The sequence below is a fragment of the Tachysurus vachellii genome, chromosome 15 (assembly GCF_030014155.1).
Source record: "Tachysurus vachellii isolate PV-2020 chromosome 15, HZAU_Pvac_v1, whole genome shotgun sequence".
Taxonomy (NCBI): domain Eukaryota; kingdom Metazoa; phylum Chordata; class Actinopteri; order Siluriformes; family Bagridae; genus Tachysurus; species Tachysurus vachellii.
This window is the reverse complement of record NC_083474.1, coordinates 14,741,024-14,761,110: the sequence shown is the minus strand read 5'-3', so window position 1 is coordinate 14,761,110 and position 20,087 is coordinate 14,741,024. Positions and strand designations below refer to the sequence as shown.

The 20,087-nt window shown below is 37.5% G+C and overlaps 1 protein-coding gene across 1 annotated transcript; it reads left to right on the top strand.

Annotated features, from left to right (window-relative positions):
* The first annotated feature begins 1,460 nt into the window (after positions 1-1,460).
* Positions 1,461-19,328, top strand: slc43a2a (solute carrier family 43 member 2a). The gene is made up of 14 exons (XM_060888851.1): positions 1,461-1,606; positions 4,083-4,312; positions 7,424-7,652; positions 7,765-7,820; positions 7,929-8,005; positions 12,694-12,786; positions 13,065-13,198; positions 13,444-13,646; positions 15,263-15,406; positions 16,118-16,244; positions 17,099-17,231; positions 17,542-17,615; positions 17,708-17,831; positions 19,068-19,328. The coding sequence occupies exons 2-14, from the start codon at positions 4,153-4,155 to the stop codon at positions 19,227-19,229; spliced, it is 1,716 nt and encodes a 571-aa protein (XP_060744834.1). The 5' UTR covers positions 1,461-1,606; positions 4,083-4,152; the 3' UTR covers positions 19,230-19,328.
* The last annotated feature ends 759 nt before the right edge of the window (positions 19,329-20,087 follow it).

The window sequence follows — 20,087 nt, the reverse complement described above, 5'->3', positions numbered from 1 at the left end:
ACAGTATGTATGATTGTAGATTCTCTCATTAAGTAAATAAAAGAAAGGCTACATTTCAAAATAAGAGAAAATAAATAAAATGTGAAAATTTTGTATGTTTAAATAAAGTGCTTAACTTTCTCTTTTATATCTCAGTGAGAGAACTGAGCTCTAGCTTGGCTTGGCAGGATGTTAAACCTGGGCTTGAATGGAGTCAGGGCCGCTCTCATACACATGTGGAGGTGCTCGTTAGTGACCCTGGAACCATATTTAGTTTTGATTATGTTCATTGTAGAGAAAGCTGCCTCGCAGTTGTATGTAGAGCCAAACATGGTCAGGATGTATAGGGCTACTTCCCTCAGACCTGGGAAAGCTGTGCAGACGACTGAGACAGATTCCAAGGGACCGTCTGCAAAGTGCAAAACCCTAAATAATACTAAAAAACAGTAAATAACTTCACTGTAATACACTGTACTGTCACCAAACTCAGCTCACACATCACTGATGTCCTGAGTGTTGTACTACAACACTTATTTGGGGGGAAATCTCTTTTTGTTTAATTTTTATGATTTTTCATAATATAAAAAAATCAATAACTTGACTATTATGGAAAGCTATATTTCTTTCATGTGTAACTTTACTCTAATTCTCTCTCATCTGTCTTGCACTGTTGAGTCGCAGTGTTTACTTCAGTAATGCACAAACTTGATTGGCTGAATGGTATCACGTGGGATGGTTTAACTCGCATGCAATTGGTCTGTGCGTTTCCAATACCACTACCGTAAAGCTGCGCCGATTAAAATAAAAGCGTCCTGTCAAGTTTTAAATCAGAACCTTTTGTTTTGGCTGTAGGTCCGGATTGGACAGCTTCTGGGTCCGGACCCGGACCGCGGTCCGCCTGTTAGTGACCTATGCAGTAGGGATTCATTGTGAAAAATATTTTGTAAAAGTGTAATTACTGATTTAAACCACCAGAGGGAGCATGTGTGCGTTTTAATTGGTTTATTATTCCTTGTCTCTAAAGTTTTGGAACAAAGAATATTTCCTTACTATGTTAGTAACATGATTATCATTCATCATCATTTTTGTTAATTTTCAGAAATTTATTCTATACTATAAATTTAGGATACATACCAACTATAATTGCAGTATAATAATAATTATTATTATTTTGTAGTTATTGTCAACAGCTTAATTTGCATATAGATCCAAAGAGAAAATCTTTCTTCTGAAGCACTGTATGTACTACAGGGCTATAAAACAAGGACAGTGAAACAAACAACATGTTCCACAACTTTATACATCAGAGAGTTTTCATTTACAACCTTAAAACACAACTGCTGGACAGAATTCTCTTTTATATGGGACGCAGAGAAAGCTTATACATATTCATGAGTGCTCGCTCGTGATTGGCTCGCGTTCAGCTCTAGCTCAGCGCACAGCCAATCGGGAAGTTGTCTTGTTTATGTAGCAAGCGGTGCAATATAAAAACAGGAACCTCTGATGTTAGAAAATGTATGAATGCAAAGAAGCCAAAAAAATAGCTACATCTTAACATTTACTCATACATCAGTGCTGCAGGTCGGGAAAAAAAAGCAGGATTTTGGTGAAGAACACTGATAATCAGGTATGATTTTTGTTTATTATAAGGATGCTCTGCAGTAAGTTATAGTATTGTAACTAACTAATGCTTATAGACTGTGTTATAGACAACACATCCAGGATCATAGTTTTATTGTTTTCTAGCACAAGAAAAAAATAATATAAAGAAATAAAATATAAATTCGATATAAAGAAAAAAAGAAATTGCAAAGTGTTAGCATTTTTTTTAATTTGTATTATAGCCCAGACTGCAGGGCTGAGCATCCTTGTTTAAGAGAACAGATGATCAACATAGCAGAAGGGTTTAGTTTTATTATATGATGCTGCTGATGACAGCTTGGTAAGACACATATATATCATGTGTAAGGTTGTGAAAATTGTGTATCGTGTTGAATCCTGTGCTGCAACATTGTATACAAGGTAAAAATGATCCCTCTATAATAAGCCATGTAAATAAAAAAGCTAATATATATAAACACACAACCATCAATAAATAGATTCAAAAGCATGCATGTATATATGTTTTGCTGTATGTTTTCTGTCGATTTGTTGGTTTTAAAGCACTGTAAGAGATAAACTACATTCACTGTGATGGTAGAAAGAGATCCTTAAAACAGGGCTGGAGAAAATGTTATGATGGAAGCATGAACATGACAACCTGTGGTACATGAGCAAGACGTTTAGTCGTGAGTGTTTCTGTGGAATAACAGTAATACAAAGCCAACAAAGGACTGTAGAGTGCTGAAAGCAGGAAGTGCAGTGAGTCCATCATCCTCTGCAAACAGCTATTCATTGCATACACAAGGTGGTGGTGTTGGTGGTGGTGGGGGGTTTGCACATTACTCTGTCCAGTTCAGACCAGTTTCAGAGCTGAACATTTCCGCAGAACACCGCATTTAAACCCGCAACGCAATCGAGGTTTTTTGGGTTTTTGTTGTTATTTTTTGTTTTATTTTTGGGGGAGAAAACGCACGCACACGATTTTACAAGTGATGCAAATAAAGCGCTATATTATTATAACACTAATTCACCCCTACGGATGCACAATATATACCTATGTACGCATTTTAAAATCAGGTCAAACCTAATAAAACGGACAATAATGATCACCATATTATTAATAATTGCACACGAGCACAAAGAAAAATCAGTGTAGTCTCGCGCCGCGCTGGTTCAAACCGGCTTGATCTCAATCTCACATGGAGCTTCTATTGCTAAAGGATTCTTCTTTAGCCAATAGGAAAGAAGCAGGAAAAATCACCATCCAATCAAATCGCGCTTAGGCGCGTTAATGGGCGGAGCTAATCTACAGCATGTTTTTAGGGCTCAGTTTATGAGAGTTGTTTTTGTATAGAAATGGAACAAAGAGACAGATGGACAGAAAAACGGCGAGGTTTTAACCACAATATACCACACATATAAAATAAGTGAACATTAATAGGCATATACTGATAATATTAAGCAAAAGAGGTGAAATTTCAGGGAGAAAAATATGACCATGGCACCAAACACAAGCTGTTAAAGGATTCAGATGTTTTTCCCATTTTTACTTTTAATTAAGCTTTATGAATATTATACATTATTTATATTAGTACATTAGCTGGATATGTACTTTCCTAAACTAGACCAAACAGTGTTAAAGTTTCATCACGTAACAGCACTTAAAACAATAAGTTTTCTTCTAATAGCACATAGATCAAATATTACTGACATGATACTTTCTAGGTATTTGAGATCGGGATTGAACATGACTCATTTCAAGTGAATACCAAATTATGCCTGTATAATAATTATATTTGTCAAAAGTCAAGTCAAGAAGCTTTTATTGTTATTTCAAACATATATAGCTGTTACAGTACACAATGAAATGAGACGTTTCTCCAGGATCGTGGTGCTACATAAAACAAAGACAGAGCTAAAGACTTAGTAAGTTGTCCTAGATACATAATGTACATCTGTGTGATCTGGTGTACACAGTGCAGGACAAGACAGAAAGACAGTGCAGGACAAAAGACAGTGCAAACAAAAAATACAAGACACCACACACAAGACAATAAACAAAAACAGCACTGACCAGTGTAAATACAGTATGTTCAATCAATATTGCGTGTACAGAAATATTGGAATGAACACAGTATTAGAGCAGCAGTTGCATGAGGTAATGTAAAGTATTGTGCAAAACAGCAATCAACTGAAATGTGACACAGCATGTGCAAAGAGCAAAAATGACTCCTAGATTACAATATATGATAGTCAGAGACAATCAATGCTATATATATGTATATATACGTATATATATATATATATATATACGTATATATATATACGTATATATACATATATATAGCATTGATGATCAAGTTGTCTCTGACAACTTAATTAACAACTAGACAACAAATTAATTATGCTGCCTAGTTGGATAATATATTAAAGACACATGCTGTTCAAAAAGATGTGGTTTACATGGCTGCCCCTTGATTTTAACAAGTTGTGTTTTCCAGGCTTAATAATCAAATCTCTGCAAGCATTTGCTCTTAAAGCTGGTGTGTGAGTGTCACAGCGTCCAGAGACATGGCCCCCTCACTGGCCACAGCTTTCTCTCGCCGCTGGTGGATGGCAGTGACAGCGGTGATTGAGAGTCTGCTTTTCTCTGCTGTACTTCTGGGATGGGGCTCATTACTCATCATGCTGAAATCAGAGGGTTTTTACTCTACCCTCTGCAAAGAACCAGGTAAGAACAACAAGCTAATAAACATGACTCACAAGTATGCTACATGCAGGATAAAGATCTGACAACAAAGAAACTCGCAATTTAAGAGGAGGAGCCTGCTCACATTAGTCTATTCTCATTACCTGGCTGACGTTTATAGCATTCAGCTACCTTAATCAGTGTAGAGAATCAGTCAGAATGAATCAGTATTCACTGCACGATACTACTTCGATCACTCCAATAATTTTAAAGTGCTATACCTTATTCTATAGTCTGATACAGTATTGCTATCTGTAATAAATCACGGCTTGACTGAACGTCACATAATGTAAAATTTTCCACAAAAAAAAGCAATTTCAAAGGAAAAATACAACCAAAGAGGTCTACAAAATATATATTGCATAACAGTAATTGCAGAGAAGGCTGGATTTAAACTTGAGGGCTTTTCTACACCCATCTGCTTTGGATTTGCTTACATTCTACATTACGGATAGAAGTTGCTTGAACATACAAGTTGGCTGAGGATTAAAGTATTTATGTCTTCTGAATAATGTTTTCTTACCCACAAAGCAAATCTGGAAAGAGCAAACACATCAATAAAGCACAAGCTATTTGGCATAGTTTAGTATAGGAATGATACTCAATGCAGCTGAAAATGTCTGGATCAACAGGGTGGTCAATATTAATGATTTACTCCTGCCAATTATGTGTTTTCTATAACTGCACCTTTTTTTTTTTTTTAAAGTATTGCTTCCAGTTTGTAGTGCATCTGGAACAAGAATTCCTTTATCTCCTGAGAAAATACATGTTTTAGACATGAGAGAAGACCCACATTATATATCATACAAGCTTAATACTCACCGGTATAAACCCTATTGAATTCATGATTTATGAACATTTCTTACTGAAAAATATTTAGATTTCAATGAAACTATACATCAATATTTCTTGTCAAAATGTTAGTTTCAGATTTATTTTTTTCATTGTTTTTAGATAATGTAATTTTTTACTACTTGCAGGTCTGTTAAAAATGTTGCTCTGTCTTGATGTATAATGAGCTCATTGGGCATGTTCTCCCTTCTAAGAATGAGCTTTCTTGTTCTAAAACGTGGAAATGCTTTACTGAGAATTTCTGCATTGCCATCACTTTCCTGCCTGATCTTGTGAAAAAGACTGCCCCAATCATCATTTGGCTGAGATGTTAGTAGCACATTTATCACCCAGATAATAGCAATAGTAATCGTGTTAAGTTTAAGGGAAGTCAGTGTGTTATGTCTGAAGCCTACACTTTTAGAAATAGCTAGTTTTATGCACATAAAGGTGGCTCTTTAATGGTTCTTTTAATAGAAATAGATTTAAAAGTCCAGTCAGCCATTATTCTCTAGTCTCAGACATGGATATGGATTAGTTATAAAGTGTAGATTAATTTTCTATTACCTCTTCATTGTAATACATTATTTTAGTTTAGTAGCCTCTAATTTACAGGGTCCTTTGTGGCATAATTAAAGGCTAAAGATGAACAGATAAAATATGCAGTTGTTTAACAAAGCTAAATATCTAATCATTGATATGGTAAAGGTTGTTAGTTGTCTATGTTGTTATTAGAAAATAATTAATTATTTTCCAATAATAATCATACCATCCCCTTATTAATCTTTTAGATATCTTTTAGCATACAAATTATGACTGTAATAGTTTTGTTAGTCTTGTTAGTTTTGCTCAAACTGCTTGTGTTCAGTTTCTGTGACTGTGTCAGTGATTTTCATCACATTTCACATGACTGGAAGAAGCACGGATTTGTATCTGGCTCATCACTATGATCATCTTGTGTCACATGTGAAGCCTTCACCTTCCCCTTTCAGCATCTTGGTTTACCTCACTGAGCATATAACGTGAGTCCTTCCGCATAGCAGGCAAGAATCTAGATTTAACAGCCATGTTGCATCCTTCTAACGATGTCTAAGCGTGTGACAGACCAAAGATCAGCTAAACCAAACCGTGCAGTGCATAATCAGCCTTTCTCACTTCCTACCATCTCTATCCAAAGAGGGAAGTAAAATTATAGTGTGTGCCAAACCAGACCCTGAACTGTATGTGAGTTTGATCAGTGTTACACAGGCCACGTTTTGCTATTGACTTGATGCCTCAGACCTTTTATATTACTCAGTGAGAGTCACTAAATCCCAGCTGCTGTTTGTTCTCCAGTTACTCTCATGAGGCTTCATCTGTTTGCTGCCTTAAATCAATCTTGCTTAACAAGCGTGTCTTCTTTGTCTGTCAGTCACAAAAGTCTTTTTCTCAGAAAATACAAAGACTTTCTGTCCTTTACATTTGCACAAGCAGGACCCTCACCCACACACTGCGTAAACAGGTACCGTCCTTGGCTCCACTTCACTACATTTGTATTCGTTTACTTTTTTAAGGCTGTTGAATCGTCCCATTGTGTTGCAATGCACTTTATGGAATTAATTATCAAGGACTTGTTTCACAACCAAAAGTTGATTGTGGCTAGGTGACAGTTAAGAACAACATGGGAATGCAAGTGAGCCTGAATGGGTCTAAATTTCACAGTAAGTATTAGGTTTCAGTTTCAGGGAGGATACCGGTCCTTCTATTTCTGCCTGTTGTTTACATGGTCTGAGGCTGTGCCTTTTGGCCTGACCCTTCTGCCTGTTTCCTGGCTACTATCTCACCAAGGCTCTAGAGAAAGAGTGAGAGCACTAACAAAGAGCAGATCTTTACTTCACAAAGTACTTTAAGCAGGAAAAAACTAAACTGCCTCTTCCTTAGGCCAACAGTCTCAGCACAATGGTTCCAGTTGCAGTATTTTTGGTAAATGCATAACAGTATTCAGGGGTGTGTTGAAAAATGGAATGTATGAATAAAAACTTTGTCCAAAAAAAAAAAATGCTAAACAACGTTACTTTCATATTGACCTTAACAATGATTGTCACAGGGTGGAGGAGTTTAAGCATAAGGTGTTTATTCTGAATCCAAATCAGCAGACAAATTTGTGGTCACCTAATTATAATTATTATTAAACACACAACTATTATAATAAGATACAGGACTATTTGATAATTGTCTGGTTTTGCTGGGTTTTTGGTTTGATCACTTTTTGTATTTCTTTAGGCAACAATACAATGCAGAATGTGTCTGAGGAGAGTATAGGAGCCACAGTAAGCCCAGCTAACAAAAGTGAAGAGTTCTTGCAAATGAATGGCTGGCCCATCTGTAAAGAACAGGATGAGATGCTAAATCTGGCCTTCACCATCGGCTCCTTCCTTCTAAGTGCCATAACTCTCCCGCTGGGCATCATCATGGACAAGTACGGGCCACGGAAACTTCGCCTGCTTGGCAGGTAAGAAATATAGAGTGATTTGAGTGGTTTTATTTGTATGCAAGTCAGAAATGTTTCTAATAAACTCCTCAAATGTAAGAACTCCTTTAATTTAAGTTCTTTGTGATTGCAGTGCCAGTTTTGCCATCTCCTGTATCATGATGGCTCATGGAGCCAGTGATCCAAGGAGTAAGTATATGAACTTGCTTGTTTAAAACAATACTCATTGCTACAAATACTTATCATTATCTCCGTTTGATCATTTAATCTAATACCATGTCTGGCTGGTCCCTGCAGACCTCTCAGTCCTGATCTTCTTTGCTCTGGCACTGAACGGGTTCGGGGGCATGTGCATGACCTTCACTTCCCTCACAGTAAGTGCCATTATTTATACCAGCTTTGATCCTAAGTACTAGTGATCCTAGTAAATTCAACTGTGTTGAATTTCATTATGGCACCATGTAAGCAAGACATACAACGGGAGCTCATGATTATTCAGACCACTGATTAGAAAAACAAAATAGTCCTGATGATGTTTCTTCCTACAATTGGATTTCTACCAGAATAGAAATTTAGTGTAGAAATTTTCTTTATTTTTTTATTGTCCTGTTCACATCACGATTTAATCCTTCTCATTCATATGTATTTATTAATTTAGATATTACAGTCACAATTTAACCTGAATTTATATTGTAAAATGTGAAATGACACGAGTTGAGTAATGGACACATTGTAATGGTGAAATGTTTTTTCTGCGATTGAGGCAAGCAGAGGCACATACATTTGAACTTTTTTGGGTTATGCCTAGTTTCATTTCATTTTCAATATGACAATCATTTCACATGACATCCTCCAGGGAGCCTCTAGTTTCCTGTGTACTGTTATGTAGGGATACAGAAACCCCTTCTTTCAGTGCTATTAGTTTTTGTAGCCTCACGTGGCAGGCAGGCTCTTCAGTGCTCTGCTTTATCTGCTGTCTGCATCGGCTCTAAGCTCCAAGCAAGGACCAAAAAAAGACATCAGTATGATTTAATGTTTGGATGAACAAAGTGTTCCCTGTAGTTCTGCTCCAAAGGAATGGCACAGACAACCAAGCTGTGTTTCATTCTCATAGCTGTCTGAGGAAGTCATGCATGTAAATCCTGTAGAGTTTTTGAGAGGTTTAGATATGAAAGTCAATTTTTTTTAATGTTAAAGTTTTCTCAGCTTATAGTACAACTTTCCTTTCTTCATTTCTACAGTGAATTTGGACTGAAACTTGTAAAGCACTAGTAAGAGAGCTTTAACAAACAAGCCCAGATGTGCTGTTTCCTGTACTTGCACTGACACAGACCACAAAGTTCACAATGTACTTGTTACCTGACACCATAACAGGTCTTTTTACAGTTCTTCTTCTTTTTTTTTGCCTTTTTTTTATTATGTCATACTTTGTGGCCTTACAGCTGTATACCTGCATTGTTTACATTAGAGGAAGTGTGTGAGACCGGTGGAAGAAAGAAAGTGCTAAAATGCATGTCAGATCCTGCTATGGAAGAGTGCAGTTTGTAATTTTAGTTGTTGCAGCTGCTGGCTTCTAGTAAGAACACCCTTTGCTACTTGAAATAACTGTTGACTTTACACAGCTGATCAGAGTCTGAAGGCTCAGCAGGAATTTATTTCTTTCTTATTACATTTTCTGTACTGGAGCTTCCTTGTTTTTTGTGATTGTGATTGTTCCATGTGATTTGTATATTGTAATCACGGATGAACTGAGATTCGTACCTAAATTTTCTGTAGTTACCTAATGAGTGAAATGATTTTATTGCTCAAATTAGGAAACTTAGGACTAAAAAACTTACTAGAATAAATATAAATACATATAATAATTTTAATCTTTAGTTATTTCCCCATACTTTTGCTCATTCATCCTGTTTTCCCCTTAATCTCTGTACATTTCATTCTCCCTCTGGGTTTCTATTTGCTTACTCAGCACAAGGCCTACTAACTGGCATAAGCAAGTGAGGAGGAGGAGGAGGAGGGTGTCTAAGTATGTAATCCTCACCTAATACCCTTGGCTTGTTCTATTAAAACTGACTCAGATATATCCGGAATTATGGACTCGCCCTACTTTGCCTGGATCTTTTCTTGCAATTTCACTAAATTCCCTCCTTTCTTCCTCATCGACTAGGTAAGAGACCCATTATAGCATCTAGACTATGGAGCCCTATGACAAATCTTCTTCCACTATGCACAATCATCCCTGTTTGAGAGTCAGTCTGAAAGGAAGTTTTAGTAGTCGGTGGTCATGTTGGTTCACATGCAGATTTGGTTCACAAAACCGGTTTGGATCTGGAGTGAGGAAGAGAGATTAATGCAACAGGGTGGGTCGGGCTTAAGAGAGAGAGCAGTGTTGGCAGATGAAGCAAGATAGAGCTGGATGATTAATAATAGTTCCAGACATACACACATACACACACACACGCACACATGCCAAAACTGAGAACAGCCTGTAAACAGGGCGCTGTTTATCAGAGATGGTGTTTCTATCATCTGCTCAGACAGACTGGTACATATCTGAAGGTCATGTTGATTTGCTCAGTCACTTTGGGTTATCGGGTGCACACTGATGATGTTTGGACCACCTTTTCTTGGTCTGCTGTGCTTTTGTATATACTACTCTGTGCTATTAGCACATACACATGAGGCTGTTGTGATAACATTTTGTTTTATGATTTGATTCAGTTCAGTTCATACCAGTTTCTTCCATTTCTGTGTTCATTTCATTTCCCATTTTGTAGTTCTCGGCCGTCTGTGGTAAGCGTGAGAGCCACAATACTGTTTTGTGTCTATGATTCATACTCTTCTGCTCTAAAAAATACCCCCCCGTTCAAGTGGAAGTCTAAAAGAAACTGCACTTTGCTGTACAGTTGTGTTTGGTACAAAGGGAGTAGAGTGGGCAGGCACTGAAATTACTTTTATACAAGCTGGAAAATTTATTTCTAGGGTTTTGTTTTTCATCATGAGCTTTGATTTTTTTCTTATGCCATCTGTACATTTTTTTGACAGCGCTGATGAGCAAGTGCTTTACATTTTAATGCGCATTAGCGTGTTTGATTTCCAGAATGCAAGTGATCCAATATTGTCTACATATTTGAGATTTTAAATACACAAATTTGTATTCTTTTTTCCCCACATTTTTACACATTTTACAAATATAGCAAACCGCTACAGCTGAGACAACTCCAAAGAGCGGCATGATATAATGTTTATGAATTTAATAATTCTCTGTTAAATGAAAAAGTAACCTAATTGAGGAGTGCGTTTCTCGTGTTAAACATGGTGACAAATTTCATGAACATGTATGCTTCAGCTTTCAGACTAACCCGAAAAATATCAGAGACATTAAGTGAGTACCAAACAAGTCATTTTTAATCTGAGCTCCACAGAAGACTTTATTTTTCTAGCCAGATACACAAACCAGTTTTTCCTTTGTCCTATTTACATTATTAGCTTTGCTGTGTGCTCTGGTAATTCAGATAACTTTACAATGAAAATGTTTTAAATCTAACATTGAGATATATTGTATTCAACTGTCCCCTTAGATCACGTTTTCTTGGAACATAGCTGCGTTAGACAACATTCTGCCTTTAAATGAATACTTTTATTATTATTATTTGAACTGACAGCATATTTTAAATAACATTCTCCACTCAGTTATTATTTTAAAGCTATAAGCTGCCCCACTTGGTTGCATCACACCTCCCATGCTTGTGCAATGCAAGGTGTACAGGGCATGAAACTTCTAAAAGGCAAATTTCCAGTTACAATATTATAGAGCAATATTATATGTGTTTTGCACATCTAACAAAAAAAAGGCATGAGTTTTGATACATCTGATATATGTTTTTTTTAATATATGTGTTGTGATTTAGGACATTGGCGAACATATTGAAATAGATAATAAAAATATAAATGAACTGTTATTACAGTGATCCTTCTTAATGTTCTTATGACATTGTGGAATAAGGAAAACATTGGTGTGGTGGTGTTGAAATAATCTCTGTCATTGACATGTTTTGTATGAGTCTGTGCTACCTGTGTAAGGTCCTGACCACAGGACACTTCGGGGTGTGTGTGTGAGAGAGAGTCTCTGTTGTTGCTTGTGTCTTCTTGATGTTTTGGGCTTTTCTGTATAGGGAATGACCTTTCCTCTATTTAGAGCAGTGAATGACGTCTGGGTTGGGCTTCAGTCAGCTCTTTCGTTCCTGCCTGCCGGCTGTTTTTGTGTGATTGGGTTGTGGGGGTGATGGGGGCGTGAAGTTCTTGGAAAAACAGTACCATGACTTTAAGAACAGTGAGATGGTATGCATCTTATGACATTGTCTGGGTTTGTTAGTTTGGCTGGAATGGTGGTACATTAGATTCTCAAGTGTTCTCAGAACGAGTAGAAATCAGAGCTTGTTTTTCAACACTTTTACACTTCATCTGTTCTATGTCTTTTCCTCTTTTAGCTGCAGGATACATGACAGTGGTTTGGTACAGAACAGTCTGTACTCATCTCTTCTATCCTCTATCCTTTATCTGCTCATAAGGACCTCCCTATCAACCCCCCTAACACACACACACTCACACACAATGATAGATATTTCTCTCCCAAGTCAGATATGCTACAAAATACATCCATCCATTCATATGTTGCTCTGCAAATCTTACACTGATTTAATATTTACACATTTTCAAGATTATTAAATATCTAGAACGATTTGTGTGATTCTGAGAGAAGTGTTGAGAAAAGCTCTGTTAAATTGCTGCAAAATATTAGGTGGATTTACACACCAATTTCCAATGTAATTATAAGGAGATGTAAATAATGTTATTCTTTTATTTTAATTTATGTTATTCTTTGAAAAATAAAAATATGAATTCCTTTGGCCATATATTTTGTTATAAGCCAGTTCCTTAGCTTAAAGTTACAGAACTTTAAGTTTCTGAACATTTTAATTATATCACATAAAATTACATTTTAATTATTATATCAACATTATTGTATGTCCCTTAATGCCATTTTTTGTTTGTTTCTCAGCTTCCTAACATGTTTGGAGATCTGCGCTCCACTTTCATTGCACTCATGATTGGATCCTATGCCTCTTCTGCTGTCACTTTTCCAGGCATTAAGGTAAAGATCCAAAGGCAACGTGGGTGATGTAACATGGCAGCTGTCACACATCCTATTGTTTCCTCAGATCACACTGTGAAAGGTCTGTTACACCTGTGCAATTCAGGTTGTCATTTTATATTGTATATACGATGTTTAACTGTTGATAAGAATAATTATTAAAGCATTTTTGGTATTTTGAAGAAATTCCACAAATTACATTATATCAACAGAACAAGTAAACCCTTACAGTAATGTAACATTGTGTGTGTTTGATTTTATATTTATTATACTCACAGGTGATCTATGACCTCGGCATAGCCTTTATCACCATCCTGCTTGTCTGGGCCGGCTGTGCTGGCCTTGTCTTCATCAACTGCTTCTTTAACTGGCCCCTGGAGCCCTTCCCTGGACCAGAGGACATGGACTACACGTACGTGATCTCTTGCAAGCACAACATAAGTCCCATATAACTCTCTCGGATCCCTCTCGGTTTTATCAACATTAAATGAAAAGAAGGTCTTTTTGATCCATTGATCATTATGGCTGGTAGCTTACAAAGATTGTTAACGTAGATAGAGTAATTTATCAGATTCAGATCCACTTCTGCTCACTTATACTTCTTGTCAGTTCATCATTCAGTTGTTTCAGAATTTCTTGCTTCTTGTTTCCCATTAGTGTGAAGATCAAGTTCAGCTGGCTGGGCTTTGACCATAAGATCACAGGCAAGCAGTTTTACAGGCAGGTGACCACTGTGGGTCGTAGACTCAGTGTGGGGAACTCTATGAAAAATCAACCCAAAATGCTGGCCACGCAGGATGGAAATAAGATCTGCTTGTCCACCGTTGACCTAGATGTGCAGTGCAAGTCTACAGAGGAGTGTAAGGGTCATATCTATTCATATGGACTTAGAGAATATAGACCTTGCTGTTGGCAGGACTCCATAAGCAGTTGAAAAATTTATCAAGCATTACTCACTACAAAACAAATATCTTTGTAAGCACAATGTACAGGCAAATGTTCATTTATATATTATGATTTGTTACTAATTTCTTATTAATTTGTTGTATTCTAATTGGAGATAATTATCTGTTAATTATTTCCATTTCCTTGTTGGTCCAGAAAGAACCAAAATGATCTGACATAAGAACAGGGCAGTTTTAGGCTTACTATTGGTACAAATGTTTAGAAATAGGCTTATAAATCTTATATGTTGTGTAATAATCACATAAGAACAGTTGTGCACATAAATGTGCCTTTATTCAGATATTTCACCAAGATATTTATTAATATAACATTTTTTAAAGTGTCCCTGAATGCAAGACCAGATTTTCGACTTCATTCTTGACATAAACAGTTAGTAAAGGTGTTAAGTGCCAGTCAAGCTTCAAATCACTTGTTCATTCTAGCAGGCAGCCGTATTCAAGCTCACATTAGTCTAGACGGACAAGACAGACAGCCTTTGGCCAGCAAGCTGTCCAAGTCCGTGTGATTTAAGATGGCTTTCCCTTTAATGCACACAGCTCAAATCTTGATCCAGACCATAATGGGGTGTAAGCAAGCAAGCTCTAGCTAATGAATGGACATAAATAATGCTCTTGAGTGTTTCTTTATTCAGACTAGAGTCAGACTAAGAGCCAGTATGTCAGGGCTGGAGGGAGAGTTTTGTTCACGTTGGCTGTACTAACCCACATCTGTACAATACGATTAGTCCAAATTGTGATGAACACACAGAATGTGAGGGTCTTTAACTCACAATGGGTGTCCCACGTTTGGCTCATTCATGCTAAATGGAACATATAATTGATTCACACAGTAGTACAAGAAACTCTGGCTGGCAAATGATGTGGGGAGACAGGCAGAAGGAGAGTGAGCAGTAATTGTTTTTTAAAGGATAGTCTGATACTGATCAAATCCTAGGGCTAATGCCTTACAGCAGGGTTCAGAATAAAAAAAGCTCTTATTTTCTGTGTGTGTGTGTGTGTGTGTGTGTGTGTGTGTGTGTGTGTGTTTTTAATTCCTGAAATACTGAGCAATAAATAGTCACCACAGCTGTGTCCAGGATAATAAATCGTTTTCCTTTGCTGGTTAATGCAGGTTTACAGCACAAATGCTGGCTTATTATTAACAGGATAAATTTTCCAGCTTGTAATGGACCATGAGGTTTATGCAGACATTAACATTAACAGCCATCCAAGCACCTGTAGAATTATTTTCCATTTGAACAGAGGCTGCTGTAATTAATTAAACATTTCTGCCCATCTCCTGCCATTTGACAAGGTATGGCCTCAGCATCATTTGGTCAACATGACCAAGCTGCAGTACTTTTCCATTCGGTGCATCTGAGAAAAAATGATAAGAAAAATTATCGCTTTATACTTCACCAACAAAGATGAAGGCTCAAAAGACATATTTCCAAATTTACCTGTGAGGAATTTAGTTTCATAGATAAGATGAAAGGTCTGAAATAGATTTCTTCTTTTTCCTTTCTCTCTAGCTCAGTCATTCATGCGCAGTGTCTTCAGCCCCATCTTCCTGCTCAGCCTCATCACCATGTGTGTCACTCAGCTGCGACTCATCTTCTATATGGGAGCCATGAACAGCATCCTGGAGTCGTTTACTGACGGAGACCTCAGCAGAGGTGTGTATAAAAAAGATTACTTGATTGCACAAGCGAGTGCTGACTAATGATCAAATGCCATTGACTAACATCTTCTATGGAAACTCACACTCAAAATAAGTGCAGTAATGTGAATGTGCAAGAATCACAGTTGGCTTGGTTTGCGAAGAAGTAATGCATAGCATAATGCTACACTCTACAGACTGCAGCTTTATAGTCACTAGCATTTGTTCTGTGTCACATGATTGGATAATTCTGGGCTATTTTCCTTGATAGGTCACTGTAGCTAATTTTTCTTTCGAATTGACATACTGTACTACTTCAATTTTTAATGTGTGGCTCATTTTAGAGAAGGTGTATTATCTCCACTGGCTTTTTCATGCTCTAACTCCTCTCGATGTGTTTTCTCTGCTTTTTCTGCGTGTCCTCATGCTTACTAATGCCTTCTCAGTGGAAAAGATGGAAGTGGGTAAGACTGCAGGCTAAATTGTATGTGCATTCTTTATTCTCTGTCTTCCTGCTCCTCCACATCCTCCTAACTTTGATGCTAATTCATATTGTCATATAAAACACAAATGGATTCCTGCTTGGATTAGAAATTCTGCTTTGTATTGCAGCTTGACTTCACAATCCATCCACCCACACATGTCAAGATAAATTTGATACAGCCATAGATGAATGATGTTCGGATTGGATGCTTACTGTGTATTGTTCTTTGTCTTTCTTTCCCAGTGAGCACATATACCTCTATCTTTGGTGTGCTACAGCTGCTCTGCCTCTTGACTGCTCCAGTGATTGGTTACATCATGGACTGGAGATTAAAAGAGTGTGAGGACAAGAACGAGAAACAAATCACCAAGTGAGTGTTCGAATGTTGCTGTTTCATTTGCTAGTTAAATTAGGTGGGTTTATTTGTATATAGCATTAGCTATCCTTAGCGTAGTGACTTGTTTATGTTAAACACTAGCACAGCAACTCCCAACACTTTAGGACTAAAGTAAATAAATAAAATGTATAAGTTGTAATTCAGTGTAAACTAAAATAAAAACTAAAATAAAAAAATTATTTGGACAAAGTTGGACACAGATTGTGTGAATGGTAATATGAAAGAATCCTAATATCCAATATCAGGCTTTTTTTAAGTGTGTGTTATATCATAATATTTAAAACATGCCACTTTAAGGACTCTTCCTCTGTCAAAATAAAGCAGTTTCCTTTTTCTAAATGGTCAAATATCAAATGTCACATGTAAGTGTGTGATTAAATTCAAATCATGCATGATTACTTTATCATACAATACTACATTCAAATGTTAGTGGTGTTTTTGTGGCTCTGTTTCATTATTTAAATGGTACCATAGTTGGAAAGTGGTATCTCAGTAGTTAAGACTACTGATTGAAAGATTGTGATTTCATAATCCTAGGACCACAAAGCTGTCACTGCTGAACCCCTGAGCAAGGCCCTCAATTGCTCAGCTGTCGGAGAAAAATGTTAGTCCCTCTGGATAGGGGCATCTACAAAATGCCATAAATGTAAACGCAAATATTTAAATATTTTAAAAGCTTGACAGAAATAATCTCCAACATATTTGGATGATATCTTGTCACATATATGTTTTGCATAATCCATGAACTGTGGCAGACACTGAGATATGTAGCTGCACCTTGATGCTTTACTATAATCAGTATATCTGTATTTCTCTCTTGTTCTCAGAGACCCCACCCAGCCAAAGAAGCGTGATAGGCAGATCCAGCAAATCAGCAATGCCACCAGAGCCTTTATTTTCACAAACCTGCTGCTAGTGGGCTTCGGATTTACCTGCCTTATCCCCAGCCTTTCTCTACAGGTAAACTGCACTATATTCAGCATTTACCTCATAGTTCACAGCCTGCACCACACATCCATAAGAAAGGAAGTGAGTGCAAAGCAGCTCAGTCATTGCAGCTGTTTCTATAGGAGTTGTATAGTATTTTAGTGACCCCTTGTGGACGAATTTGTTCTTTTATTCCCATATCTAGGAACTGACTGTTCTTGCATGCATTATTTATTCGTTACAGGAACCATTTTAGGAAACAGAAACGTCACACACACTCAGGATATGGAGCTGGTTTTATGTAATGTCTAATCTGAAGATGATACTCTTGCTCTCTCCTTAGATTTTCTCCTTTATATTGCACACCATTGTGAGAGGTTTTATCCATTCTGCTGTAGGAGGCCTATATGCTGCTGTGTGAGTACATTAGTGCTGATATGTACCTTAGCACATTTGTGGACTTGAAAACAGATTATGACTTATCAAATTATGTATTATCCGGTCTTCAGGTACCCCTCCTCTCAGTTTGGCAGTTTGACAGGACTGCAGTCTTTGATCAGCGCTCTTTTTGCTCTTCTGCAGCAGCCTCTCTTCATGGTCATGATGGGCCCTTTAAAGGGAGATCCTCTCTGGGTGAGGACTACAGCAAACACACACACACACACACACACACACACACACACACACGTGACTATAGTCATGTTCCAATAAACAGCTATAACCACAATATTAATTAGCACTATTGTTTATTATTTTAAACTCAAGGCTTGATGTTCAATGTTATTAATCTTAATATTACATAATGTTCATGAAATATTCAGAAAATACAATAATACTAATTGGAAAAATGTGTAGTTATGTAGCATGAGGAAGGTAAGTCAATGACTCCTCAGAGGGTGAGAATTATATTTTTAAAAAATATTAATTAAACATCATTTACACACTCTGTCCCATTTAGTTCTTTAGTTGTTTATTTTTGCCAGTGTCTTCATATACTGATTTTTTCCTGAGGTTAATTATAGCAAGGTAATATATAATCTACTCAGACCGGCAGCTAGCTCCTTACGTCCCAGGAGAGACATACAGCATTGTGTTCCCTCTTGATAGATTTAAGACATAACCATTTATTTCAAGAGCTCTATGTTGCCTTAATGACATTTTATGGGAAACAGCCCAACTTCCGAAAGTGCCATTTTCACTCTTAATCCTATATACCCTTAATATTCCATTATATAATTTATACCAAATTTGTCAAATCACTTGATTTTTTTGTTGTTGATGTATATAGTGCTCTAAGACTATAGCTCTTTGTTAATATAGTGCTCTGGGAATATAATGTAGTTTAATTATTGTGCCTTGGGAATACTAAAGGCATTCCTGATTGTGACCTTGTTCTGTTGTTGTTTATGTTAGAAATCTAGCCACATCCACAATGAATTCAGAACAGTAATGTGTGTTCTCGGGGGCACGGTGGCTTAGTGGTTAGCCACGTTCGCCTCACACCTCCAGGGTCGGGGTTCGATTCCCGCCTCCACCTTGTGTGTGTGGAGTTTGCATGTTCTCCCCGTGCCTCGGGGGTTTCCTCCGGGTACTCCGGTTTCCTCCCCCGGTCCAAAGACATGCATGGTAGGTTGATTGGCATCTCTGGAAAATTGTCCCTAGTGTGTGATTGTGATTGTGTGTGTGTGTGTGTGTGTGTGCCCTGCGATGGGTTGGCACTCCGTCCAGGGTGTATCCTGCCTTGATGCCCGATGACGCCTGAGATAGGCACAGGCTCACTGTGACCCGAGGTAGTTCGGATAAGCGGTAGAAGATGAATGAATGAATGAATGTGTGTACTCTGCTGACCATGTTGTGTGCTTTGTGCAGGTAAATGTGGGCCTGCTGGGTCTCAGCATGCTGGGCTTCTGCCTCCCTGGCTACCTGCTCTGTTTTGGCAAGCAGCTGCGCAAGGAAAAACGGGAACGGGAGGACGACCCCAAGATCTGTCTCAAGATCAACAACGGCAACAACCAAGAGGCCTTTGTCTGAAAATGGGCTCACACATGAACTGCACGAGTCAGGCTGAGAACCACGACACAACAAAGAGGAAATGAGAGAGGAATAAAAATTGCAACCAGTGTAATTCAACTATCCTTTTTCCCTTATCCATCTCTAGCCATGTTCCACTACTCTTACACAAACAAACAGAAACACAGAGACACACAGGCAAAGCAGCAAAGACAGTTGAAAGTGACAGTGTTCCACCTTAAAAATTTTACACACTCTGTACTCTCAGTACCAGATTTTCTGGGAAAAAACAGCATCAGTTTACTGGAAAATATTTCTTTCGAATTAGCATCTAGCTACTCCATCTATCTGCCTCTCTTAGAGCAAAAAAGCCAGGTCAGCTAATAATACCTTTGTTTTTAGGTATGATTACAATATTTACTGAGAGGATTTTACTAATCTCTGTTCGATATCTTGCCTCATTTTGCAAGCCTGATCTATATTGATTCCATAGCGATGATACCAACAATATAGTTTCAGTTGGATTCTTTCCTAGTGGATGAACACTGTGAATCAACAAGGCACCACATGTGATGCTACCTGCACTGGTGCTCCTCTCATACATGACCACTTGTCAAAGAGCTCGTAGTACTTTTGAATATAACTGACATGGGCCACATACACACTACCTATCTGGCTTGACACATCAAGAGTGTGCAAAGAAAGAAGAAAGTAGAGAAGAAACTTCACAAAGACATGCTATCTTGCTATCTAATATTCCTGTCCTTTGTATTATAGATATACAGACATACAGTATTAAGACAGTATGATCTCTTCCAGTTGGACAGCATGCTTAAACTACATAAGAGAAAATGACTGCTGCAATTGTTTTCAGACTGC